The sequence below is a fragment of the Ascidiella aspersa genome, chromosome 4 (assembly GCF_963924565.1).
Source record: "Ascidiella aspersa chromosome 4, kaAscAspe10.2, whole genome shotgun sequence".
In the NCBI taxonomy this organism is placed as follows: Eukaryota; Metazoa; Chordata; class Ascidiacea; order Phlebobranchia; family Ascidiidae; genus Ascidiella; species Ascidiella aspersa.
The window spans coordinates 22063075-22089613 of record NC_139450.1 but is presented as its reverse complement, the minus strand read 5'-3'; the positions used below and the strand labels follow the sequence as shown (position 1 = coordinate 22089613).

The window sequence follows — 26539 nt, the reverse complement described above, 5'->3', positions numbered from 1 at the left end:
GTAATGCTCCTTGTAAAAACAAACCCTTTAATTCTTTCTTTTTTAACTTGCAGGTCACATTTTTTAGTCAACATTCTTTATTATTGTTTTACAACATGTCAACAAATGAGATTGATTGGAAAAAAAGGGTCCGGCAGGAATATTTTCGCTTAAGACAAAGGAAGCGTTTTCAGCGAAGCGATAATATTAAAAGTGCATTTCTCAAAAATCTGAACTTAATTTCTGAACAGTCCACATTGCTAAATGAAGATACATCACATTTACATGCACAACCAATTGAAACAGAACCTTCACTAGACAACAATCCAGTTACTAAGTAAGTTATCTCTGTATCTGTTTCATGCATATTGACACAGGCAATGTGTGGGTATTTTAGAGAAACAAATCATTTATTTTTCTTAATTACCTATACTTAACTTAATTCATAAACAGTGACACCCAAATTTTAGATCTTGAACCATACATGTATATTCAAATATGCAATGGCCGATTTATGTATGCTCAGTACCTCCTAAAACATTGACAAATATACCTTTAAAACAGTGTATGTATATTTCTGTTGATGTGCACAATCTGCATAAACTACTACAGAATTAGTCAACCTTCTATTATTTGCTGTGGCTAACATACCCTTTTCACCAGTTTTATACTTTATTCAACAAATTTAAAACTTTATTGTTTTGCCTGTAGTTATATAAAATGTAAAAAAGGTAATTGTATAGCTTCAGTACGGTGGCATATTATTTCCAGAAAGCATTATCTTGCTTAAAATGTGCCCGATTTTTGCCTTATTAAGAATGCTTGCCAATAAACTAAACGGTTACACTACTTTTCTGTTTATTTTGCCAAAATCATTGCGGCTTGCAACCATTTATAAAGTCCGAAGAGGCTGCCAAATGTATATATATAAAGTCTGACAAAGAGTGTTCCCGCTAAGCACATTTTCTTTTGCTTTTTTTTTAATTTTGGGCACTTGCGCACTGTTTTTACTTCACGAAAGTTTCGAAAAAGTGCCGTAATTAGTTTTATCCCAGCTGCGTACGGAACAAAAAGTGCCCAAATTTATTTTATTTGAGCTACGTACTATCAAAAAAAGTACCCAAATTAGTTTTATGTGAGCTACGTACAGACAAAAAAGTGCCCAAATTAGTTTTATCCCAGCTATGTACGGAACAAAAAGTGCCCAAATTTCTTTTATTTGAGCTACATACGATAAAAAATTGCCCAAATTTCTTTTATTTTAGATACGTACGATAAAAAAGTGCCCAAATTAGTTTTATTTAAACTACGTACGACCAAAAAAGCGCCCAAATTAGTTTTATTCAAGCTAAATACGATAAAAAATGTGCCCAAACTAGTTTTATCCGAGCTACATACGGACAAAAAAGTGCCCAAATTAGTTTCATCCCAATTACGTACGGAACAAAAAGTGCCCAAATTTATTTCATTTGACCTACATACGATCAAAAAAGTTCCCAAATTTGTTTTATTCTAACTACGTATGAAACAAAAAGTTCCCAAGTTTCTTTTGTTTGAGCTACGTACAATCAAAAAAGTGCCCAAATTTATTTTGTCTTAGCTTTGTACGATCAAAAACTGCCCAAATTAGTTATATTTGAGCTACGTACAGACAAAAAAGTGCCCAAATTAGTCATATTTGAGCTACGTACAGACCAAAAAGTGCCCAAATTAGTTTTATCCCAGCTATGTACGGAACAAAAAGTGCCCAAATTTCTTTTATTTGAGCTACATACGATAAAAAAGTGCCCAAATTTCTTTCATTTTAGCTACGTACGATAAAAAAGTGCCCAAATTAGTTTTATTTGAGCTACGTACAACCAAAAAAGTGCCCAAATTAGTTTTATTCAAGCTGCATACAATCAAAAAAGTGCCCAAACTAGTTTTATCCGAGCTACATTCGGACAAAAAAGTGCCCAAATTAGTTATATTTGAGCTACGTACGGACAAAAAAGTGCCCAAATTAGTTTTATTTCAACTATGTACGAAACCAAAAGTGCCCAAATTTCTTTTGTTTAAGCTATGTACGGACAAAAAAATGCCCAAATTAGTTTTATTCCAGCTACGTACGGAACAAAAAGCGCCAAAATTTATTTTATCCAAGCTATGTACGTTAAAAAAGTGCCCAAATTTATTTTATTTTATCTACGTACAATCAAAAAAGTGCCCACATTCGTTTTATTCGAGCTACGTACGGATAAAAAGGTGCCCAAATTAGTTTTATTTGAGCTACGTACGGACAAAAAAGTGCTCAAATTAGTTTTAGCTGGGCTACATACGACCGACAAAGTGCCCAAATTAGTTTTAGCTGGGCTACGTACGACCAAAAAAGTGTCCAAATTAGTTTTATCCGAGCTACGTACGACCAAAAAAGTGTCCAGATTAGTTTTATTTTAGCTGCGTATGGACAAAAAGGTGTCCAAATTAGTTTTATCCGAGCTACGTACGACCAAAAAAGTGCCCAGATTTACTTTATTTGAGGTACGTACAACCAAAAAAGTGCCCAGATTTATTTTATTTAAGCTACGTACAGTAAAAAAAGGTGTCCAAATTGGTTTTATCCGAGCTACTTACGGTGAAAAAAGGTGTCCAAATTAGTTTTATCCAAGCTACGTACGACCAAAAAAGTGTCCAAATTAGTTTTATTTTAGCTGCGTATGGACAAAAAGGTGTCCAAATTAGTTTTATTTGAGCTACGTACGACCAAAAAAGTGCCCAAATTAGTTTTATTTTAGCTACGTATGGACAAAAAGGTGTCCAAATTAGTTTTATTTGAGCTACGTACAACCAAAAAAGTGCCCAGATTTACTTTATTTGAGCTACGTACGGTAAAAAAAGGTGTCCAAATTAGTTTTATCCGAGCCACGTACGACCAAAAAAGTGCCAAAATTAGTTTTATCCTAGCTACGTACCTACAAAAAAGGGCCCAAATTAGTTTTATCCGAGTTACGTACGACCAAAAAAGTGCCCAAATTAGTATTGTATGAGCTATGTTAGAGCCAAAAAGTGCCCAAATTATCTGAGCTACGTACAGAACAAAAAGTGAAATTTGGTTTGTGATTTTGTGATAGGTAAGTTTTTGAGCTACTAATTTTGATTAGTTCACGGCCTATATGCTCATTTAACTCCTGTTTTACGACAAATTTTGGCTAAGTTTGTCTGAACATTGTTTTTTTCAGTGAACAAGGTAGTACAGTTGACAGGGATCTAAAAGTTGTGCATATAGGTTAGGACACCAGGCCATGGCCTGGTGTTCAGTAACTGGATGTTTTTGCGATATGAGCGAATCTTTCGTTTTACAACTTTCTTTTGTCTTAATTTGGAGATTAATTTTAGCTCAAGTTATTTGTGTTTAGCAAGTGTGTATGTTTTGTGGTATAGGAAAGTACATGCTTCATATAAAAAACTTCGCGTCGTAATAGCTTTAAATTTTTTCAAACAAAATTAATGCAATTATCTGCGGTATGCTTTTATTTGCAAAAAAAAGAGCTTTTCATGCTGGTTTTTGTAGCTTAAAAGGTTGGGATTTTTTTTTTCAAAAGATAAAACTTTTCGGCACATTGTTTTGGTAAACCAGTGTACAATACAAAATTATAATATACCCAAAAAAGCAATGTTGCGTGTTGTGTCAACTAAAGGTGTAGCTTGAATTTATGTAAATATAAACAGGAAAGACCCGAGCAAGAAATCCTATTTTAATGAGAGTTACCAACTGAAGAAAAATGCATGACCCGTTTAAATGCTTGCAACCGCTGCACTATGCGCGATATTTGCTTTGACCATTGGACGGTTACACCACCGCGCTACTCTTGACCAAGTTTGCCACACAAACTACTAAGCGAAATCGCGTCTTAAATGAGCGCAATACTGCAAATAAAAAGACTAATTTTTATGTCTGGGAGAAATTAATTAAGATTATTGCGACGCCCTGTCTCTCCATAGGACTTGCAATTTAGAAAAGCGGATATTAGTATGGCAGAAAGCTGGCGACTTGGCGACTATGTCGGCCGAAGAATCAGCCAGACAACCGAAGAAATTGGTGCCAAAAAATTTTGGTAAAAAAAAAAATTTTTTGAAAATTTATTTTTTGGAAATACCTTGTGGCTGTTTCCAAACATATTTAACCACATCTATTTTTAAAATCAGAAGTGCGTAATAACATTACACACTACAATTGGCAGAATTAATTTTGTTTAAAAAGTCCTGGTAGTGTGAAGTACGCTATTTAGTGAGAAAAAGCCAGTGTAAGGCATATAGATAGTTTCTTATTTTAAAAAGTACACAATTTTGATCATACAATTGTTATGTGTTGGCAGTTTTACTTTGATTTGGCAAATACTCCTAATTTGAGATGAATATCTGTATATTGAGTTGAATTCCTAATTCCTGTTAAATGTATAGGTATAACATTCGCATGGACATATTAATGATCTACCAGGCCAGGGTGGTCCACGGTTGACTGCATCGCGGGCCACAATATTTCTTGCATATATTTTGCGGGCCACATAAAGTAGGCTACATGCGTACCAGCAGCGGATCAACGATTTTCGTTTGATCGGGACATGAAATAATTAAAGAAAACGTCACAAAGTAACATAGAAAGACATATAAGCTCCAGAAACTTGCTTCAGTCGTCGAACTTGTGCGCCAATAAAATCGAACGTTATGAGACTGGGATAAATGGTGTGCGCAAAGTGCGAAAAATTTGCGTATTTGACAAAAATTGTAATTAGAAGACTGCATTTTATAAGTGTAGAATGTTTGCGTGAGCGATATGTTGCATACTACACAATCGCTAAATTACAAAGACGTCAATTGTGCTTAGCGGGCCACGAAAAATGATGTCCCCCCCTTTTGAAAGTGACATAATCGTTTTTGGTTTGTTTTTGTCAGTTTTACTCACCGTCCGAAGCTGCGTGTTTTTAAATGTAATTGGGTCATGCATCTTAAGCTAATGCGAAACCAAAATCAAACGCAAAATGTCGTTTTTCGTATTTTGTTTGGTCGACCGTAAACGCTAGATAGTTTTTCTCTTTCGCCTTTCGTTATTTATTTGGGTCATTTGGGTTGGCTAATCATCAGCAAGTGTGTGTTCGACAATTAATAATATAAATCAAGCGGTTTCCGCTTTTTTCTCTCTGAAAACGTCGAGTTAGACGGTGCTGATGTTTCTCGCTGTTAGTTGTCTGCGTTAATATCAGATGTTGGTGTAAGACTGGGGTCGGCAACCTACTGTAATTCATCGGGCCCGTCGCCTCTTTGGCAAACTATACACGAGTTCATTTCAAATACTTTTTGACTATTTTAACTACGAAAGTGCGAAAAATTTACTGCGTCCGGTTTTTGTTAACGTTTTGATGCTGTATTTTGAACTATAGATCAGCGCTTCTTTACCGTTGCGCCGTGGAAAGCTGCCAAGTGCGTCGCGGGCAAACCGAAAACGTATTCAAAAATATTTGACATATATTTTTTAACATTTTTTTATTTTCGGCAATGTAATAAAAACTTGCAAGAAATTTAAAAGAAATACCGTTATTCCAAAAAAAAAAATCGCGCTCGCTTCGCTCGCCAGGTGCACCCAAACTTTAAACGCTGAACTAAATTAACTAACTATTAAAGTTATTCCGTTTCTTTGAAGTAGTTTTGTGTCGCGCTAATCGAAAACACCAGGGAAAAACGATCTCCGTTTAGTTTTATTGCAGGTGGCGACAGACGTGCTTGTAATTTAGCCTAGTCCCGTACATGGATCTACCAAAATCAATCACATATATTTCATGGTCTTGGTTTAGTTTTTCGCCTGAAGTTAACGATTGCACACTAAGCGGCTTCGCAGCTGGCGCCTGTAAGGATTGTTGATAACGCACGTGTTCGCTTTGCGTCTTAATGTTCGCTTTTGCTGGACGTTAATTGGCTGTTTGGGATGATTTTTTTCTTGTTCATGACGTCATTACCATCGCTATTTTATGACCTCATATCCGTCACTATTTTATGACGTCATTAACGTTAGACGAAAAAACAACGGGGAATTCCCTAAGTTGAAAATTAGGAACCCCCATCCCCCTTTTTGATATTCTGGATACGCCCCTGCCCAGGTTGTACCTTCACATGTCCCTTGATATATGTGTTAATGACTTAATGCCACAAAAAATGTAGCCCCTTTGCCGCAACCTTTTTATTTTCTGATTTACTTATTAATAGCCTTGCTTATTGCCAAACATGGCAAGGTTAATACATTCCTTATGCGAACACATCATTGAAGTTTAGGGGCGCAACCAAAAAACGAATAATTTAGGCCAAAAATGCTTGTCACCAGAAGTCTGGCAAGATTTTCCCAGTCTGCATTTAAGGGCATCAAAAATAAGATTCCGTCACAAATGGTCTGAGTTTGCATATTGTTGAACAATTAGGTAATATTTTGTTTTATTGCTCACAGTCCCCTTAAAAATATACAGAAAAAAACATGTTTTCTGATGGTATCAAATTGGACGGGTGTATTTGCAGTCTTAGATAGGCTTGTTGATACCACATTTAGTATTGTAACGCTAACTAAATCACATTATTTGAGTAAAGCAATCACAAGAAGTTTTAAGTCAAACCGTGACCATACAGCCCTCAGTGGCAGCGCAGCAAGCTGTGAAAACGTTAATTCTTATTAGCATAACACAATACTATGATGTCACAATGTACAATTCAACTCAAAGCATGCAATTACGTGAATGAACAACTATTCGTAGCTTGTGATGACAAGCCCAAACACATTGGAATTAGGTTAGCGTAATAACACTTTATGCGTATAGGTCGAGTCTGAGTTTGGCTTTGTTTTTTTCCTTTTACAATTTGAGTGTGGCTTTTGTTTTATTTTTTACTAGGTCTATGTACAGCATTTTTATTATTGTGTTTGTTAAGCTTGGTTAGGAAAAGTAAGTTGCCATCATGTCAATTTTTGTTTGGTGCTTTGCATTCCCAAAAATTTTCTCGCGGACCCCAATTTGATAACCACTGGTCTAAATAGAAATATTTTATGCGTTTTTAGGTCATGCATAGTAAAAAGCAGCATCCACTCATTTCGTGATCAGGCTGTTTCACTCTTTACACTGAATTCTGTTCCTAGTTTACCGATATGCTACTCTTGGGTAAGTACTATAAAGTTATTTTAATCATCTCTCACTAGATGCAATAAAATTTGCAAAAAATTTCAGCATTTTCTCTGTGATTTTTTGTCTTTTCTTGTCGATTATGCAAGCCCATTAAAATATCTTGATGTTTTTCTTGCTCGGGTAAGTAACAGGCAATAGTGTGGAGATGTGGTAAACATTATTTAAGCTTGACGTCCTAGTAATTGAAACAAAACTGTTTACTGTTATTTAGATTGTGCCGTCCAGCATTATTTTCAACTTGGGGTTGCCTAGCCCCACTCTTATCAAATATATGGTTCTGTTAATTAACAATATATGTTTCTGATAATATGTACTTGAGAAGACGTTTAATGTACATATTCGAATATTTGGCAACTTACAAAGATTTTCTGCCTTTGTTTTTTTAAATTATTTGGCTAAAAAAAACATTACTGAGACTGAAACAAAGTGATTCATGTTTGGAGTACATAGTTTGGAAGCACATACCGCTGTGAAATATGATTCTGTCACCAAACTTAAGAAGTCTAAGCTCAACGATAGCGCTTAGATGGATGCAGTAATGTGCATTGCTACTACACAGATCAAGGCCAATCTCCAGAGTTTGGCTTAAAAACATAAACGTTTGTAAAGAAGCAGTTTTGGTCAATTATTAATGGTTTACTTGATTAAATAAACAAATATTTTTCATGTGTAAATGAACGTTTTCACTATTTAAAAAAACGCTTTAATATTAGAAATAAATAATTTCTAAACTTGGGCGTGGGATGAACTTGGAAGATAAAATTGGCTCGTCAGCATGTTTGAGTTGGACACCCCTGCTTAAAAGATTAAAAAAGTGCCAAAATTAGTGTTATTTTTAAAGCTATGTGCAATAAAAAGTGCCAAAATTAATTTTTTAAGCATATGCCATGAAAAAAGTGCCAAAATTAGTTTTATTCAAGTTACATGCAAATCAACAAAAATGTATTCTAATTAGTTTTATTTAAACTACAGGTGATTTTAAAAGTGCCCAAATAGTTTTTTTTAACCACATCATGCGAATAAATAAGTTCCTAAATTAGTTTTAAGCAATCTATGTACTAACAAAAAAGTGACCTAATTAGTTTGATTCAAGCTAATACAAAGAAAAAAGTGGCAAAATTAGTTTTATACAAGTTTTGTTGTGTCAAAAACACCAAAAAAAGCATGTTTTCGACCTCAAACATGGCATAATCACACAGTTTTATTTAACCTTGTTTAGACAAACAAGCCCTAATTGTACATACTGACATGTCCATGTAAAAAATTGTGCCAGTTATGTGAATTTTGATAAATTCTTATAAATTCAAAGGAAAGGCAGATGTTATGTCTACACCCAATTGGTTCTCAACGTTTGTTAGCATCAAGGCCAAATTTAAAGAGTCAATTTTAAAGATAGCTGCAAAAAGATTTGAATAAAAACAAATTTCATTTTAAATAAAAAATGTTTCTCTTATTATTTACGATGGAATGTACATTTTTATTGTTGAAGAGGTTTATTACATGAAAAGTTGATTTGACGTATAAGTATGTTATGTCATCGGTGAAACCAGGATTTTTGTTTTTAGGGGGTTTATTGTCTTTAGTTATAGAATAATGTTATGTCTCAAAACAATTGATTTTAAAAACTTCTGTTTTCAAACGAACTCATGCACAAATGCAGCTTAAACTTGAAATGGTGTACGCATGTGACATGCTGCCACATTTGTACCTTGTTCTTATATGCAGAATAAGGCAAGTCATCTTTAAACTTTAGTGGAGATCTTTTTGCACTTGTTGCCATCTTTCATGTTTACAACTGGTTCCTGTAACAATCCTCTTCCACCATGAAAACTAAAGAATCTGATCTGATACTGAAATTTTTATCAGTGTACAGGGATTTATTAATGACATATAAGCTTACACGAGTGGATTCATATCTGATTCAAATAGAATACAAAACAATTTTATTGAAACAGAAACAGCATCAGTGTAGTTAAACATCATTGCAAAACACTTGCAAGTAACTAACAAAGTTAACTCCTTCCGTGATAAGGTAGTAAAGCTTACTGCGGCAAGGACAACTGCAATGTCAAGGCACCATGTGCTCTTTGACCGTTTGCCTGCAAGTAATAGAATGCTTCACAATTAAATAGGTCCTAAAACACTTTCAAAATGCGCTTTAGCAAACTCACTGTTAATCTTAACAGAAGGGATTTTGTAGAATGACATTTGTATTCTAATTAAACTGAAATGCGATTTGTAGAATTTATTTATTAACACTGCAAAAACATGCCATAGCTTGCATTGTTTGGTTGAATCGAGTTCCCTAAAACAGGCAAAATTACTTTAATAACAGTGTTGCTTGCATACTAGACATAGGCAAAAATATAGTTTGGGATGACATGGTCTATTGCCCCTCCTAGATCCACTCCTGGTTACGAAGTACTTGACCGCGCATGAAAGTATGGCCGTTTTCAGAAAAGTCCTATTTCATTGACATGTTTGATATTATACTATGTTATATTTAGTGTAGCGTTTCATTAATTAGGTCACATAATGTAAAGACATTATGGAATCTTAATTGTAACTGCTAAAAAGAAGAGCTATGCTGCTCAATCCCTTGCTTTGATTGAGGACCATTGGCTTTCATGGTTTTGCCGTTAGGTCTTCCGCTTAGTTTGATAATGCTGTTACCATAAAAAAGTTAAAAACTTTGAAAAGCGAGGTTGAATTAATCTAGTTCTTCTAAATTAAAGTTAGAAATTTATTTAGAGACACAAGATTCTTCCCACAAGCTTTTTCTTAACAAGTTGTATCAGTGTTTTTACTATACTAACCAAATGTTTTTGATAAATTAAGGTTCCACTGCAGCAAAATTTTATGGTAGATGATGAAACAATTTTGCACAACATTCCATATATGGGAGACGAGGTTTGTTATATTAGCAATAATGTGTTTTTTGCCTATTTACTTGTACAGGATTTATATGTAATTAAGTTTGCACTTGCCTGTCTGGTGTTCAAACAAAACAACACTTGCATTGGCATGCTGTATGCAAATTTCCATGTTTTTACTATGTTTGAGGCGCTTGTTTAATATGTTTTATGTAGTTCTCGTCTTTGGTGTTTAGCTTAATTTATCACAGATAAACAAATTGAGGCCAGTTGATCAGATAATAACAACAATTTTTTGCTTAGAGGGGCACTTGGGCAGCTGGACACCAGGATGTCAATCATTTTTTAAATAACTGCTCCAAAATCACACAAAAAAATGGTTGTTTTGCCCCCTCATTTTAAACATGTGTAAAATATTGTTTGTAGAATAAAAATTAAATTAAAATTGAAATGACTGATAGTGGTAGATACCCATGTTGTATACATAAATTAATTGATCAATAATGTTGGGTAATGTTGTTAATTTAAGAGATATCTATAATACAATAAACTGTGTGGGCAATGTTACCTTTTAAAATAAATGCAATGTAAATCTTTGTGTTAGGTTTTAGATGAGGATGGAGCCTTTATTGAAGAATTAATCAAAAACTATGATGGTAAAGTACATGGAGACCGAGAGGGAGATTTTATCAATGATGAAATATTTTTAGAGCTTGTTGATTCTTTGAACCACCTACATGTTGGCCGGTATGATGGTTTTATGCCCAGTTAAGTCCTAACTTTCAATGAATGAGGATTGTTTTAAAACTAGTTCAAATCGGTTATTTTTTTTCTTTCCCCTTTTTAAACAGGATGACTTTTCAGAGTATGCTAAGCATGTATACACTGAAATATGTTTTAGAACAGAACTTTTAGTTGGAAATTGTGTGACTATCACATTCAACATAGATCAATCACAATCACAAGGATTCAAAGATAAAAAATGTTGTAAAAGGGCAGATTCGACAATGACATACATAATAAGATCGTAAACTTTGGTAGAATAGCAGCCAAAGAGTATTTTATAGGATCAGTTGCACCTTCATTGCAAAGTGTTTGGTTTATTTGTAGTCTGCTAATTTATTAATTTATTGATTAGCTTTAATCCCATTATAAAACATTAATTACTACCCTGTATTTAACATTAATTACTATCCTGTATTTTAAATGCATACAATACTCCTAAGCAAAAGTTGTACCAACCAGGTTTTGTTCTCTTGGTAATACATCACAATATAAATTTGTCATTTACAACCAAGTAGAGGAAATGTACGGCTGATAACTATTATAAGGGTCGCAATATGACAATATTGTCAAATGTTATAAGATTGCTTAAATCATTCAGTCAATTATCCTTGCTACCAAACTATACAGTAATAGCATATATTTTGCTATTGACCTATAATAATGTTAATTATTTTGGCCACTAAACAGTAATCTATATGAATCTCAAAAAGCTGACTTTTATTGTATTTGAGATTATATCATTTGCTTCAAGTTATAGATTATTATCCGAATATTTACAGTAGTGTCTTGTTAAACCTGCATAGATACAAATAGTAAAAAAAAATTAAAAAAATATAAATATTTAGGATTGTGTATTTGCAGGGCAAAGCGAAAACTAAGAAGTGGGGCAAGCTTAGCTACAAGTAATAGTGTTGATGTAAGCTATTCTTATGTTTTCTTTAAAACTGAAATGTTCCAAAATATGTTTAACTTTTGAACTAAATAATTGCATAATAATTCGCTATGTAGTTTTAGTGGTTCATCTGTTAGTTGTCGTTCTCTCAAAAGACAATAAGCAGGAGTTGTTCCCACCCTTTTTTGTTGCCACAACCCCCTGTCTAGTTTTCGAAAACCAAAGCGTTTCCCCAATTTTTGTGCATAAAAATTAACCAAATTACAAGTATATACATTTTGGGAAAGTTTACATTTCTGGTCATTTTTTTTTTAATTGTCAAAAGGGGATTTACACAAGCATGCACACATAACTGAAGTCACAAGTTAAACTTTATTCATGCCATTAAGACTTTTTTTTTTTTTTAAAACAATACAAATTAAATTACTTAGATTTTGTAAAGTCCAGAATTAAAGTTGTCTTAGTAAAGCAAATTCATAGATTACTAGAACATGTTTTAAACGGCATCACTACACATCAAGTTCAGACTGCTTATTGTTGAAATGACTTGGTTGGTAAATTGTATTTAATAAACAGATGATGGATTCATGTGCAGAAGAAGAGAATGTATGCAAAGATTCTGATAATACTATTTGTAAGGACTCGAGTCTTATTTCTCAAGATGAACACGCATTTCCTTGTGATGAGATATTTTCATCTATTGCAGATCTATTTCCAGACAAAGGTATTTATCGCTTTAAGTTTAAGTAAACAGTGGGTTATAGCCATCACATATCTATTCACATTTAGAAAGTACAAAAAATTAAACAAAATAGAAAACAATTTCAGTCTTGGTGCTTCAAAGTATAATAGAGCAAAATAAAAATGTCAAACATATTACTAAAATTGAAAGGGGTTCAAAATATTTACTTTGGCTTGCGGAGTGATGCCATTCAATACAATTGACATTTTTTAAACACTTTAATACGATTGCTTTTTTGTACTTGTACAAACATCATTGATAATAATAATTAATCAATTATTAATAAAAAAAATAATTTTTTTTAAACATTTAAATTGGAACTAATCAAAATTTGCCACTTACCTGGATAGAAAATTAGGATCAACATTCCATGGTAAAACAATATGCTTTAAAATAATTTCAGCATTCTGATTATTATTAATATAAATTGCAGATATTATTTTTACCCACTCATGGTTTAATGAAACAAAGGTCTAGATTCTTAAAAAAATGATGATATTGGATTGTATTATTTTTGCAGGCTCTGTTAAAGATTTAAAGGAGAAATATAAGGAGCTTACTGAAATCCTGGATCCCCACTCTTTGGTTCCAGACTGTACACCAAATATTGATGGTTCAGAAGCAAAGTCTGTTCCACGTGAGAGGGCACTTCATTCTTTTCATGAACTTTTTTGTAGGAGGTGTGTTCAATTTTTTGGCAGTATTATTTTTAAATCAATGGAAATAGAACTTATTGATATATGATGGAAAAAATAACTCTATAAAATGGAATTTGTGCTGCACTGAAATCTAGACATTGCGGAACATAGAAAACATTGTAAAGTAGCCACGGCATCCCTGTTTTCCATTTTTCTAAAAATTTTTGCATTTTTTTTTTGTATTCTGTTTTTTCTGTGCTTAAAGGACGTTTCACTGCAGTTTGTTTCGCGCCGGAACAAAAAGCCATATTTTGCCTAACACTGTAGTTACTCGTTGAACATCTAATAATGACAAAATAATTGTAAATTTACAACTAAACCTTTCATTCGAAAAGTTAACAGCCACATGCATCAGAGGTTCTGTGCTGCGCGACGCCCTATATGCGTGCGGCCGTCCCCAATCGTTTTGATTTATATCTTAACATAATTGCGATATGAAATATGTTATTTTTTAGGCTTGGTTGACCGCTATGAACTTTAAGAAATCACAACAACATACTTTCGTAGACTAGTTGCTAATTCTCAGCAGTAGTTGCACAAGTAGGTGATATTTTAAAATATGGTGGTGTTCAGTGGACCGTTTCGGTCCCTCAAAACATCTTATAAAACACTGCTTACAAATGCTGAAATACTATCAAAAGACATTTGCATTCAAACTTATTGTTACTAAAAACTGCAGCAATTGCTTTTAATTTCCTAATACAAACAATTCAATAAATACAAAAGTAGAATTCTTACATCGCATTAACGATCAGGTTAAACATTTAAAAATAAACAACCTTCAAGTTAAACCTCTAATAAAAACAACAATAAACCTCATAATAAGTATTTGTCACTGCAACAATGACGCCTTTGATTGTTTGCCATTAATTTTTTTAACGGGACAAAGAGTCTTTATTACAAGCTTCAAACATGACTCTGAATAAACTTATTATTTGTATTGTGTTGAATGTATTGGCGTGTAAAAGTAAATGACTGGCGCTAAATTGTATTTCACTTAGTAGTTACTAGTGGTGCTTAACACAAGTTTTCCTACACTAACAAATAAAATTTCTCACATTGAGCCAATAATATATATATATATATTATTGAGCCAGTAAGCTTGTAGCATGTCTAAGTTTGCACTTTTTTCCTAATTTGTTACAAAGTATTGACATTAATGACAAACCAATCAGTCAAAAAACTCATCACATTTTATGATCACAAATTCTGAACCTCTTCCTATTTTTATTTTAATTATCCTTCATTAACAAATATTTTTCTATGCTTTCTCTTAGATGCTACAAGTATGATTGTTTTCAACATAGTCATACATATCGTCCTCCTGTGAAAACAAATAGAAGAAAAACTCTAGATGTTCGAGTTCCATTGGAACCATGTGGTGAAAAATGCTATCTTAACCTTGATGGTGCTCAGAAATTCACTGCGGTAAGTTGGCAAGACAAAAACAACATAGATAGACAGACAGGAACCATCCAATAAAAAATATAATACTTAGATGTTGCCCCAGCTATTCAAAGAAAGATGCACAGTTTGTACACTCATATGTGTGTTAACAACTGTGTTCTAGCCCTTTTGAGCAACAATTACAGCTAACGTATCATTAGATCCCATAAAAAACTGTTAGATGTAATACCTTTAAAAATGAAAAATACAAATGTGCTTTGCGGTACAAAGCACAGGTAAGTTTTGGTCTAGATTTCACATTATCCAAGAGTGTGCCTGTGTAACGACTAAACTGTTACCGTTTTGCTGCCTTTAACTCACGAGTGCTTATATCCATATTTTACTTTCTTATATTCTTATTTTGACCTGATGAAGCATGGTTTTAAAAAGCTTGTCAATTTTCTACTACAATTTTTCGTTAAAACAGTGTCACCTGATTTTCACAACTGTTATCATGAATGTTATATACCTGGCCTGGTAAATTTACAATCACTCTAATGTGACAGGATATATACAGTGGATTTAGAAGAAAGGTTCCATGCTTAATTGGGGTAGTTACTGAATTCTGCTTGTGTTGTGTTGATCAGGCTGGCAGAATCTTGCCAGCCTTCTGGTGACAAGCATTTTTGGCGAAAATTCTTCGGTTTTTGGTCACGCCCCTAAGCTTAAATGATGTGTTCGCTTAAGGAATGTATGAACCTTGCCCTGTTTTGGCGATAAACAAGGCTATTAATAATAAAATTAGACAACAGAACGTAGCGCCGAAGGGGCAAATTTTTTTGTCACATTAAGTCATTAACAAATACATAAGGGGCATGTGAAGGTACAACCTGGGGCCTGGGGGTGTACGTACAATCGTACATGTCTGCTTTTCTTGTTTTAAAAGTGTTACATAGATAGCTGTTTTCAGGCAAACTTGTGTGAAAACGTGCTGCTCAAAGCCAGATTGAAAAGCAGGAAAAAAATATTCTTTGGATAAATTTCCAATTTATATTGCTCGAAATAATGATATTTATAATAAAATTTAATAGAAATTGTCACAGTCATAGTGTAACATTCCCCATAGTATGCATATTAACTTTGGGATAGATTTTTTTAAAACAAAGACACATAAACCTAGCAAAACCAGGCTAAAGTTCGCGCGCAGCATTTGCGTAATTAAATAACCAAAAATATACTTCAGGCCCTAGGGGGAGAAGCATAGCCTGGTACATCCTTAATATGCCTATGTGAATGTTATACCTGTACATTTAACAGGAATGGGGAATTCAACTCAATATACAGGAAATCAACTCAATATAGAAAAACTTGCAAATTCAAAGTAAAACTGGCAACACGTAACAATTGTATGATCAAAAGTGTGTACTTTTTAAAATAATAAACAGTCTATATGCCTTACACTGGCTTTTTCTCACTAAACAACGTGCTTCACACTACCGTAACTTTTTTCAAAATGACACAACAAAATTAATTTATGCCAATTGTAAAATAGATGTGATTAAATATGTGTGGAAACAACCATTCGAAAAATTTTTTTTTTTAGCACCAATTTCTTCGGTTTTCTGGCTGATTCTTCGGCCGACATAGTCGCCAAGTCGCCAGCATTCTGCCATACTGGTGTTGATGCCCATCATTATGGTGCTGCTTATAAGGTTTTGGCCTTTTAGGTGTTAAAAGCACTTTAAACCAGTTTATGGGTCAAAAATTCTAGAATTGGCATTGTCATATAAATCACTTTGCTCAAATGATATTTTCTTAAAAAACAATATTCTCAGAAATTTTAAATTATCGCTATTATGTAAAAAAAATTTTTTTATTTATTTATATTGACAGTTTCTTCATCAATCTTTATCAACTCATCACCAAACCAATAAAAAGTCACGAAATAATCCTGGTTTGGGTAATATGACATCAGGCAGCAGTAGTGGTAGTCGCCCAAGTACACCCATTCCAAGTGAAAGCGAAACTGACACAAATGAAGGTAGGCTGGTGAATATTTCAGAAAATGTTAATTGTTTAGCACAATAAATCCATTGATATTTGATTTTAATAATATGTGGTTAAATGTTTCGAAGAAATAGGTAAATAAAACTGAGCAACAAGGAAGTATTTTTAAAGGCAAAGATTTTTAAAATAGTTTTAAGATATTTAGGGCATGTGATCCCAAAATGAACGTAATTGGCACTAGTTATAAGTATTTTACGCCTTTCACAGATAAACACCTATTAACAAATTTAACTGCGTTCATGCCTGGCTGCATTCCATAGTTTGCCAAAAGACTCCCGACAAATGTTTTTTTGCCCAATTCTACATCAAACGTATTCAATGAATATGCCAGACTAGTCTACAAAGTTTTTTATTGATGGTAAAAGTTAGATTTATTCGAATTAAGATACACTGACGCAGTATGGAAGAATGCTGGTGACTTGTTGACCATGTCGGCCGAAGAATGAGCCAGAAAACGAAGAAATATGTGCAAAAAAAATTAATCCCCAAAAAAAATTCTTCAAAAATTTTAATTTTTTTTAATTTTTTTTGAAAAATTCCATTCCTCCTTAAAAAAATTGTTGTTTCTACACATACTTAATAACATATATTTTTGAAATGCAATATATGTAGAAACATTACACACTACACACAGTAAGGCCGTGTTGTTCCATCTAAGGCTTAAACTATATTTTTGGATATTTTTATTACAGAAAAGCAAAAAAGTTTCACTCCGCGCAAACTTTGTCCTTGTTTTGCTATGGCCGAATTTTTTTTTTTTTAAATATTTACTTTGATAATTTTTAAATATTTACTTTGATAAAAAACTAGAGCCAATATTAAAAAAATTAAACACTTGGGACTCCAGGTCCCAGGTATCTCATTTTTTTATCAAAAATTTGTGAAAAGTATATTGTGTCCACATATTCATATGTAATGCATGCTACAGTGGCTTTGATTTTACCAATTACCTTGTAAGATTTAATCGTCAAAAATATTTTTACGAGGCCATTTGTAAAATCTAGAAAAATCCTAATATTGAAACATTTTAGAACGGGATGTTTCCAACCTGATTAGTTTAGAAGATCTTCCGCCAAGTCTTCAAGATGTTCATTGGGATGGCGCAGACTGTACTTTATTTAGAGTCCTCCACGAAACTTTTGTTTCAAACTTTTGCATTATTTCAAAACTACTCACAACAAAGACATGCCAGGAAGTAAACTAATATAATATATTGCAATAACAATTTTAGTGTTTTGTTAAAATGTGGTAATACTTTTGACATTTTTTTTAGAAAATTACTTTTGCGCTTGACAGAAAAGTAAATCATTTGCACAAATCTTTACTTGCCAAAACTTACCTTGATCCAACATAAGTAAAATGTCTTTAGGTATTTGCGTTTACTCTTGGAAAAGGTTCAACTCTCACAATTGCCCCGTCCCACACTAATGGCCGAATGATTGCCGACCAAGAGTCTTTAGAGTTTTCTACTCCCAAAAAGAAGCGGAAACACCGTTTATGGTCGTTACATGCTCGTAGAATTCAACAAAAAAGAGACAGTTCAAGCAGTCATGTGTACAACTTCCAGCCATGCTTTCATCCAGGTAAACAGAATTTGTTTTATTGTGTAGTTTAGCATGTAAAAATACCGTTTTACTGGTTAGGAGGCAGATTCAGTTTGCCAAAGAGAGGCTTTGATTGTTTGATGGCTTAACCAGAGGTCTACAAACCATTGTGGCCGAAAAAAAAATATTACAACGTAGTACATCACAAATTTTGTGACTTTATACTAACTATTAACACATGTTTCCCCCAAAAAAGTTGTACTGGCAAACTTTTTACATAACGGATGACTTTTGAAAAACTGAATATTTCAAACAGGTTATTATTTATTTACATGCTTCCTAGCAAGACCAGGCTGGAAATACTAATGCTGCATTAATGTTTTCTATTTATCTATATCGATGTCAAATTAATTGAAAGTGGCACAGATGATCTTGTAAGGATATGGCATTTCATAACAATATTCATAATAGTTTGTGATATTTTATTTCATTGTTTTGATTAACATGGGAATGTAGAAGTTTAACCCAGTTTCTAAAATTATAGTAACTGTCCTATTTGATAAACTGATTAACACCTCCTGCTGTACAGCACTAAACCAATAGAATAAACATATAAAGAAAAAATATTTTTATTTGACATATATTGCATCCCTCCTGACAACACTGCTTAGTATACGCAATAAGTATATTATGTCAACTTTTTTGGAAGCAACATGTAAACAGGATTCTTATTACTTAAGAGAACAGGTTAAATGATTGGCGTATAATCGTATATCTACTATCGCACCCCATTTCAAGATATGGTATCGCAGGATCATAGCGAACATAAATAATTTTCAACAGTAGATTACAGAGCCCTTAAAATGAACACAACACCACTTGAATTTGTTGCCAATCGCAAATAAAAAATCGATTTATGGCCCATTTATGTCTTTTGTATCACTTGTGTGTTTTTTTCACATCCGGCATTTGTTCTGGTAACACTTGTGCTATCAAGATGGAACACATTGTTGGGGCTACTTTTGGCAGCTGTATCACAGAGAAAATTTACAATTGAACAAAGACTGCTGTGAAGACAACACTTTTCATCGCGCTGACTAATGCTGACTAACGCTGACTAACATCTTCGCTTAAAAATGTGTCGATGTCAAAAACAGATTTATCTACTCTTTTTATAAGATCAATTTTCTCACAAACAAATGTCTTATCATAGCGCCACCTGCTTTTCTTTTAGGTGTACCATGTGACAACATGTGTCCATGTGTAGAACTTGGTAACTTTTGTGAAAAGTTTTGTCAATGTGCTTCAGACTGCCATAACCGTTTTCCCGGATGCAGGTGCAAAGCTCAATGCAATACAAAACAATGTCCATGCTATTTGGCTGTGAGGGAATGTGACTCTGACTTATGCACGGTTGTATTTTGTGTATTTTTATGTAAAAATTATCTAGACAAATCTAAAGTATGCATTATTTGCAGCATTGCGGAGCTGATCAATTTGGCGATAATCCAAAGTGTTCTTGTAAGAACATTTTGATTCAGAGGGGATTGCACAAACATTTGCTTCTTGCACCTTCTGATGTTGCCGGTTGGGGAATTTATATCAAAGAAGATGTTGCAAATAAAAATGAATTTATATCGGGTAAGTTCTTTGTAAAATAACAAAATTTTTTCGACATGCATGTCCATTGCCCATTGTTTGTGTACCTTGATATGTTCCATGAGGTGGGCACATACCCAGTAGGCCATAGGTGTGTTCTTGACTAAAATATTATTATCGATGTTAGTTAGAACCAGGGCTGCGGAGTCGGACTCAGGACTCGAAGTAAGACCACATAAAACTACCTGAGTCCCGGGTCTGACATGCGCATTGCGCATGCACAGTACCAAATTTTAAAACTAATATGGCCGCCAATTGGAAATTGTAAAGGTGTGGAATCTATTTTTTCCCCTGGTTCTAACATAAAATTTGTGTTTATTTTATGGAAGTATTTTTGCTACAGTTACTTACAGGAAAGATCCAGGAGGGTATAAGACAGTGCTTCCCAAAATATATTGTGATTTGTAGAATATGTTATTCGATTTTAAGAGCAATTTTTTATTCCAAAGGTTTCCTGCATAATGTCATTCTAACAGATAATAACTGAACTAACCGCTAAATTAAAAATGGCTAAAAAGCCACGTTTGTACCACCAGTTTGTTAAAGCCGCTTCTTATTATGCCATGTATTAGAGAATTTGAAGTTAACAAAACTATAAATTTATTTAAAAAAAAAAAAAAACTATTATGCTATTTTTATGAAGATTTAAGAATGTCCATTGTGTATTGAGCAACACCTATCCGACATTTATCACTAGTTTAAGGCAAAGTATGATTTTTGCGCTTCTTTCGAACTTTTTACGTGGTTTAACCTACTTTTAGCTGCATAATTGCACACCAGTTCATTGGAGAACAACACATTTTTCTAAAGATTACTTGAATTGTGGCCTCGTAAGAAGGCTTTCACTTAAAATGCTTGATCCGCCCCTGCAACCTTAGCCCGCCATATTTAACAAAATGCTTTTTTGATGTTCCGCGATAAACTATTGTTTTATTTATTTTGAGTTAATAATTTTATAGAGTATTGTGGCGAAGTGATATCTCAAGATGAAGCTGATAGAAGGGGAAAAGTGTACGACAAGTATATGTGCAGTTTTCTGTTTAACCTAAACAACGACTTCGTTGTGGATGCAACAAGAAAGGGAAATAAAATTAGATTCGCAAACCACTCCGTTAATCCAAATTGCTATGCAAAGGTAATTTTCTGATTTAAAATTTTGTGGTTTTCCGTTTTTAAACTATATGTATAATGTCGTTACTACGGCATAAATATACTGATTATGACAGGATTGGCTAACCTATAGTAGTGCATGTCAACAGTAGCGGATTTCACGGTTACAAATGACACACTAGAACCCAGAGACAACACAAGAGAAAGCATGATTGCCCGCCTCATTCATATTTTTGTTATTTAAAACATAAATAACACGTCTAATTTAAACTAGTTATGTTTATGTTGCAAGTATAAAATTATTTTTAATTAAAAATGATGGCACCGCCAGCACCATAGCACTGTTTCCTGCTGTATTTTGCCCGACGTCATGAGTTAACCTCATCGCAGACTAATTGTCTTCTAGCCTTACTTGCAAGAAAATCCTGAATTGACTGATTTCAGCAAGCGTTTCTGAAGGAATCTTATACTATAATGTCTGCCGTTCTTCTTGGTCTCTGGGGTTTGATCACACATTTTACACGTAGTGTATATGAATGTTTCAGCTTTCATATATTTGTTCGTTTGGAAATAATATATTAAAATAATCTGCAAGTTCAATAATACCAACAAATGAAAGCTATTTTTTGTGAAATGCGTCCCTTTGCAACTTATACTTTTGTTAAAACCAGCGAGGTTTAATTTTCAGTACGCAATCAGGTGCGGATTTAGAATTTTTGTTGGGTGGACTGTAACATTTCTGAAAGTCGACATGACACCGTTACGCCATAACCTCACGTCGTAAATAAGTAATGTTAAGAAACTGTGATTCTGGAGCGAACTCATTCCTAAATATGCTATTCAAATTTATTGTTAATAACAGAAAGTGCAAAGGCTTGCGTTTATTTATTCTTTTCGTTTATTAAATTGGCAAAACTATTAATTTAGACGGAAACGCGACGCGTTAAGCACACAGAAAAATACATTGTTTGACATATTGCCATCTAAAGAAAAGAAAGATTTTGACAAGAGGGTCATTGACTCCGCCTTAGAAAACATAGAAAGCTTTGAAAACAATTTAGCGCTTAACCCCCCAAAAAATAAGCATCGCGTTTTCAATTAACTTTCCAAGCAAAAATATGGAGTTTGCTACCGGTCCGTAGCAGGGTTGCCAAATTAAAATTGTGATTTAAACCCGAACTGTAGCCTAAACACCTTGAATAAAGTAAAACAATGTGTATTTTTATTATTAAAACAAGCTAAATTTCGTTCTGATATGCTCCATGGTTTATTGATATGAACCAAAATCACCATTAGTATCAACTATCAAGCTCTCGTGAGGTTCAAAACAACCAGTGTGCTGTAGCCATATACGTTAGATATAGCCTAGCACGGTCACAACATCCAAAAATGCATATTTTTATTGCAAAATCTAACTCCTAGTACTTACAATATATCAAAAAATTGGCCCAAATTTCATATTTTTTTATGTTTAAGCGTCCTGACCCAAAAGTGCAATAGAATAAATTCATGCAAAAAATGTTTGTAAACAATGTCCAATAATGAAATAATTTATTGTGTTTGATATTTAAGCAGGAAAAGTTTTGAAAAAAGGTATGCTTTTCAATTAGTTTTTGCACGTTTAAGCCTCTATCTATAGCAGTGTTTGTTAACCTTTTTTACTTGGAGGCACACCTAGAGGCATTTTGAAACGTTGCGGCGCACCTTTGCGAGCGAAGCGAGCGCGAAATTTTTGAGGTGTACCTATATTTCTCTTAAATCGCTTGCAATTTTTTATTATGAGCTTTATAGTTGCATATCTTTAAAGAGACTCCAGCCTTTAGACCAAAATAAGAACAACATTAACTTTAGGAATAGGGCGTAAATAGGATACCTAATAGTCGTAATAATGACGAAATCGAAATCAGAGCTAAATGGACAAAATAAGGCCAGATACAACCTTTATTTATCCCCAAACACCATACATAACTATCGCTAACTCCCCGAATATTTTCAACCCTAACCCAATTACTAACACCACCAACAACCCGCCAATAAGCTCAAACAGGGGCAAAAAATCCGGGCCAAAACAGCGGCGTCCAAATGTCGACAGCAAACAGCCAATGCCAAACAGGTGCCTCCCAATCATCCCACATTATTTGGCGTATTTTTGTCCATTAAAGTCTTATTCCGATTAATTTGGGGCTTAGTTATACATGTTTAGGTCTTAGACTATTTTAGATCTTATTCTGTCGTGGTCATTACTGCTATTTTGGCGTTATTGTGTCGGTGGTCTTAGTATTATGGTGTAACCCCCAAACTACAATGTAAGGTAACCCCCAAACTACAATGCACTATTATTTATAGTAACTTAATCGCGTCTTAAGCTAATTCGAAACCAAAATCCAACGCAAAACGCCGTTTTTCGTCTTTTGTTTGGTCGATCGTAAACGCTAGATAGTTTTTCTCTTTCGCCTTTCGTTATTCGTTCGGGTTGGCTAATCAGCAGTGTGTGTTCGACAATTAATAAAGTCGGCAACCAACTGTAATTCATCGGGCCCGTCGCCTCTTTGACAAACTATACACGAGTTCATTTCAAATACTTTTTGACTATTTTAACTACGTAAGTGCGAAAAATTTTCGCGCTTCGCGCGAATGATCCTGCTACGTCCGGTTTGTTAATGTTTTGATGCTATATTTTGAACTAGATCAGCGCTTCTTTACCGTTGCGCCGTGGAAAGCTGCCAAGTGCGTCGTGGACAAACCGAAAACGTATTCAAAAATATTTGACATATATTTTTCAACATTTTTTTATTTTCGGCAATGTAATAAAAACTTGCAAGAAATTTGAAAGAAATGCCGTTATACCAAAAAAAATCGCGCTCGCTTTGCTTGCCAGGTGCGCCCAAACTTAAAACGCTTATCATCGCTGAACTAGATTAACTAACTATTAAAGTTATTCCGTTTCTTCGAAGTAGTTTTATGTTTCGCGCTAATCGAAAAACACCAGGGAAAAACGATCTCCGTTTAGTATTATTGCAGGTGGCGACAGACGTGCTTGTAATTTAGCCTAGTCCCGTACATGGATCTACCAAAATCAATCACATATATTTCACGGTCTTGGTTTAGTTTTTCGCCTGAAGTTAACGACTAAGCGGTTTCGCAGCTGGCGCCTGGCAGGATTGTCGATAACGCACGTGTTTGCTTTGCGTCTAAATGTTCGCTTTTGCTGGACGTTAATTGGCTGTTTGGGATGATTTTTTTCTTGTTTATGACTCATGACGTCTTACCATCGCTATTTTATGACCTCATATCCGTCACTATTTTATGACGTCATTAACATCAGACAAAAAACAACGGGGAATTCCCTAAGTTGGAAATTAGGACCCCCCCCTTTTTGAATTTCTAGATACGCCCCTGCATGGGACCACTAATTACTATACAATTTTCCTAACAGCCCGCCCCACCCTGAAAAATAGTTGATGCAAAAAATGGATGAAATCTTAACTTAAAAAGAAGGTTGAAAAGAAAAATCAATGGGTTTAGAACCCCTAAATCTTGTCATACAAACACCTTGTTTCTATAATCGCACTCAATGTGTAGTATTTTGCCAGTTAGACTACTACAGGGCATGTCTTATAACTAGAGCGATTTTTTTGACGTAAAATTGAGAATTTTTGACAAATTTTTACCTAAACATTTTTTTTACAATATTTTGACCTGCTAGGAATACATTGATTTAAACAACGAATTTTTGTATGAAATATACTAGTGCACATCGTCGACAGTCATTGTATTTTATGTTTTACTGACTACCGGGAGAACACAAATTAGGTCTCTTGAAAATTAAAAAGATAAAAACTCTGAAAAACATGAAAAACAAGACGTTGGTCATTTAAAACTAAATGTTTAAGTAAACAGTTTGATTTAAATACGAGGTAAAGAGCATTGCAACAAATTAACAACGACCTAGCCTAGCCTGTCGAAATCGGAAATGGATAATCGTAAATTCCCACCGAAAATAGACACAGGGAATACTATTCAATACATTTCTAGATACACAACTATCCGCAGCAAAAATAAAGTAATGCGACAAACTAGGCCTGTTAATTTTGCCGGCTTGCGCATTTTGCTCTAATGAAGATATAATACAGTTAAAATGGTGTTGGGTGTAATTCAAAACTGAATTTAATAAAATATTAAACTAAACGACGATTTCAAAAAGCTTGCTAGAGTTTTTGTTAATAACGATTGTTGTGCACTGTAAACGATTTTGACCTAATAAAAATTGACAAATTTTGGCCTAATGTAAAATTGTGACAGTTTTTTAGGTCTAAAAATACTTGCCCTAATTATAACTGTCAATTTAAAAAAGCGTTTTTTTAAAGGATTGTTTTTAAATAACAAAATTGTGAAGGGGGTATTTCTTTTTTGAGAGAAAATTCGACGAGCTGAATGAATCGATTCCTATTTTAGTTGTGTTGAGAAAACTTTTTTGGTGCAAAATTGTTTTTGAGAATTCCGCAAACAATTTTCCAATCTTGCTTGCACATGCGGTTGCTGAACATCCTACTTAATTTAGTTAATTGGTGAAATACATGCTGTAAAGTCGGAGCCGGACTCCGGACTCGACGAAATCGCACATTTAACCGGAGTAATTTTTAAATAAAAAACCCAATGGTTCAAAATACCGTGATGGCAATGGTTGAATGCTATATTTAAAGGTTATGATGGTAAATGGTGATCACAGAATCGGTATTTTTTCAAACCGTCCAATTCAAGCTGGAGAAGAATTGTTTTTCGACTACCGCTATAGTCAATCTGATGCCATGAAGTATGTTGGAATTGAACGTGAGATGGAGGCTGCTTGAGAGTCCCGAGAGTATGTATGGTACTCGTGTAACATATATTAAAGGACGATTTGCATGTCGTTTGCTTAAATGATTTGCAATATATCCTTTTTCAAGCAACCAATAAACAACTTTCAAAATACATGACGTGCTTTATGGATGTGACAAACTGTAAACAACAGATGTATCCCTAATTCTAGTAGTAAAATGTAACTTTATTTACCTGACCGATACCTCAAACTGGTAACGGTCTATCCTAAATCAGTACATTTATTAGGTATTTTTGGGAAACGGGTGTATTGTGTTTATCTTTCCTTTTTTAATATTTTAAATGGATGTAGGCTACCTTGCTTTCGGTTTGTTAAGTTATAAACAATCTTAAGGGTACCTACTTCAGTTTAAAACCTTAACGTACTAATCTGCTAAACTTGTATGTATACAAATTGAATCATTGCCTTGTTAGCAGTAAATTTCAACTAATATTTTTATGGCAGTATGGCAGAATGCTGGCGACTATGTTGGCCGAAAAATCAGTCAGAAAACCAGAGAAATTGGTACGAAAAAATAAATTTATTTCAATTTTTTTTCTGTAAGATCCGTAGACCTTGTTGTTTTCACACATATCGCAGATAGATTGTTTATTATTTTAAAAAGTACTTTTACTTTGATTAGCGCTTAAAAGAAAAAGTCGTTACCCTGGCAATCACAATAGTTCTAATTTCAGTTAAATTGACCAGTATCACATTCGCATGGGCGGATGCATGGAGTAGTAGTACGA

The 26539-nt window shown here is 33.9% G+C and overlaps 1 protein-coding gene across 1 annotated transcript; it reads left to right on the top strand.

The window, feature by feature from the left end:
* The first annotated feature begins 59 nt into the window (after window positions 1–59).
* On the top strand, window positions 60–25877 carry LOC146148665 (histone-lysine N-methyltransferase EZH2-like). The gene is made up of 15 exons (XM_083388464.1): window positions 60–316; window positions 7052–7151; window positions 10014–10085; window positions 10653–10795; window positions 11696–11750; window positions 12303–12450; window positions 12989–13148; window positions 14444–14594; window positions 16446–16593; window positions 17651–17814; window positions 17989–18202; window positions 19398–19576; window positions 19642–19804; window positions 20782–20957; window positions 25636–25877. The coding sequence occupies exons 1-15, from the start codon at window positions 96–98 to the stop codon at window positions 25780–25782; spliced, it is 2241 nt and encodes a 746-aa protein (XP_083244590.1). The 5' UTR covers window positions 60–95; the 3' UTR covers window positions 25783–25877.
* Window positions 25878–26539: the final 662 nt, after the last annotated feature.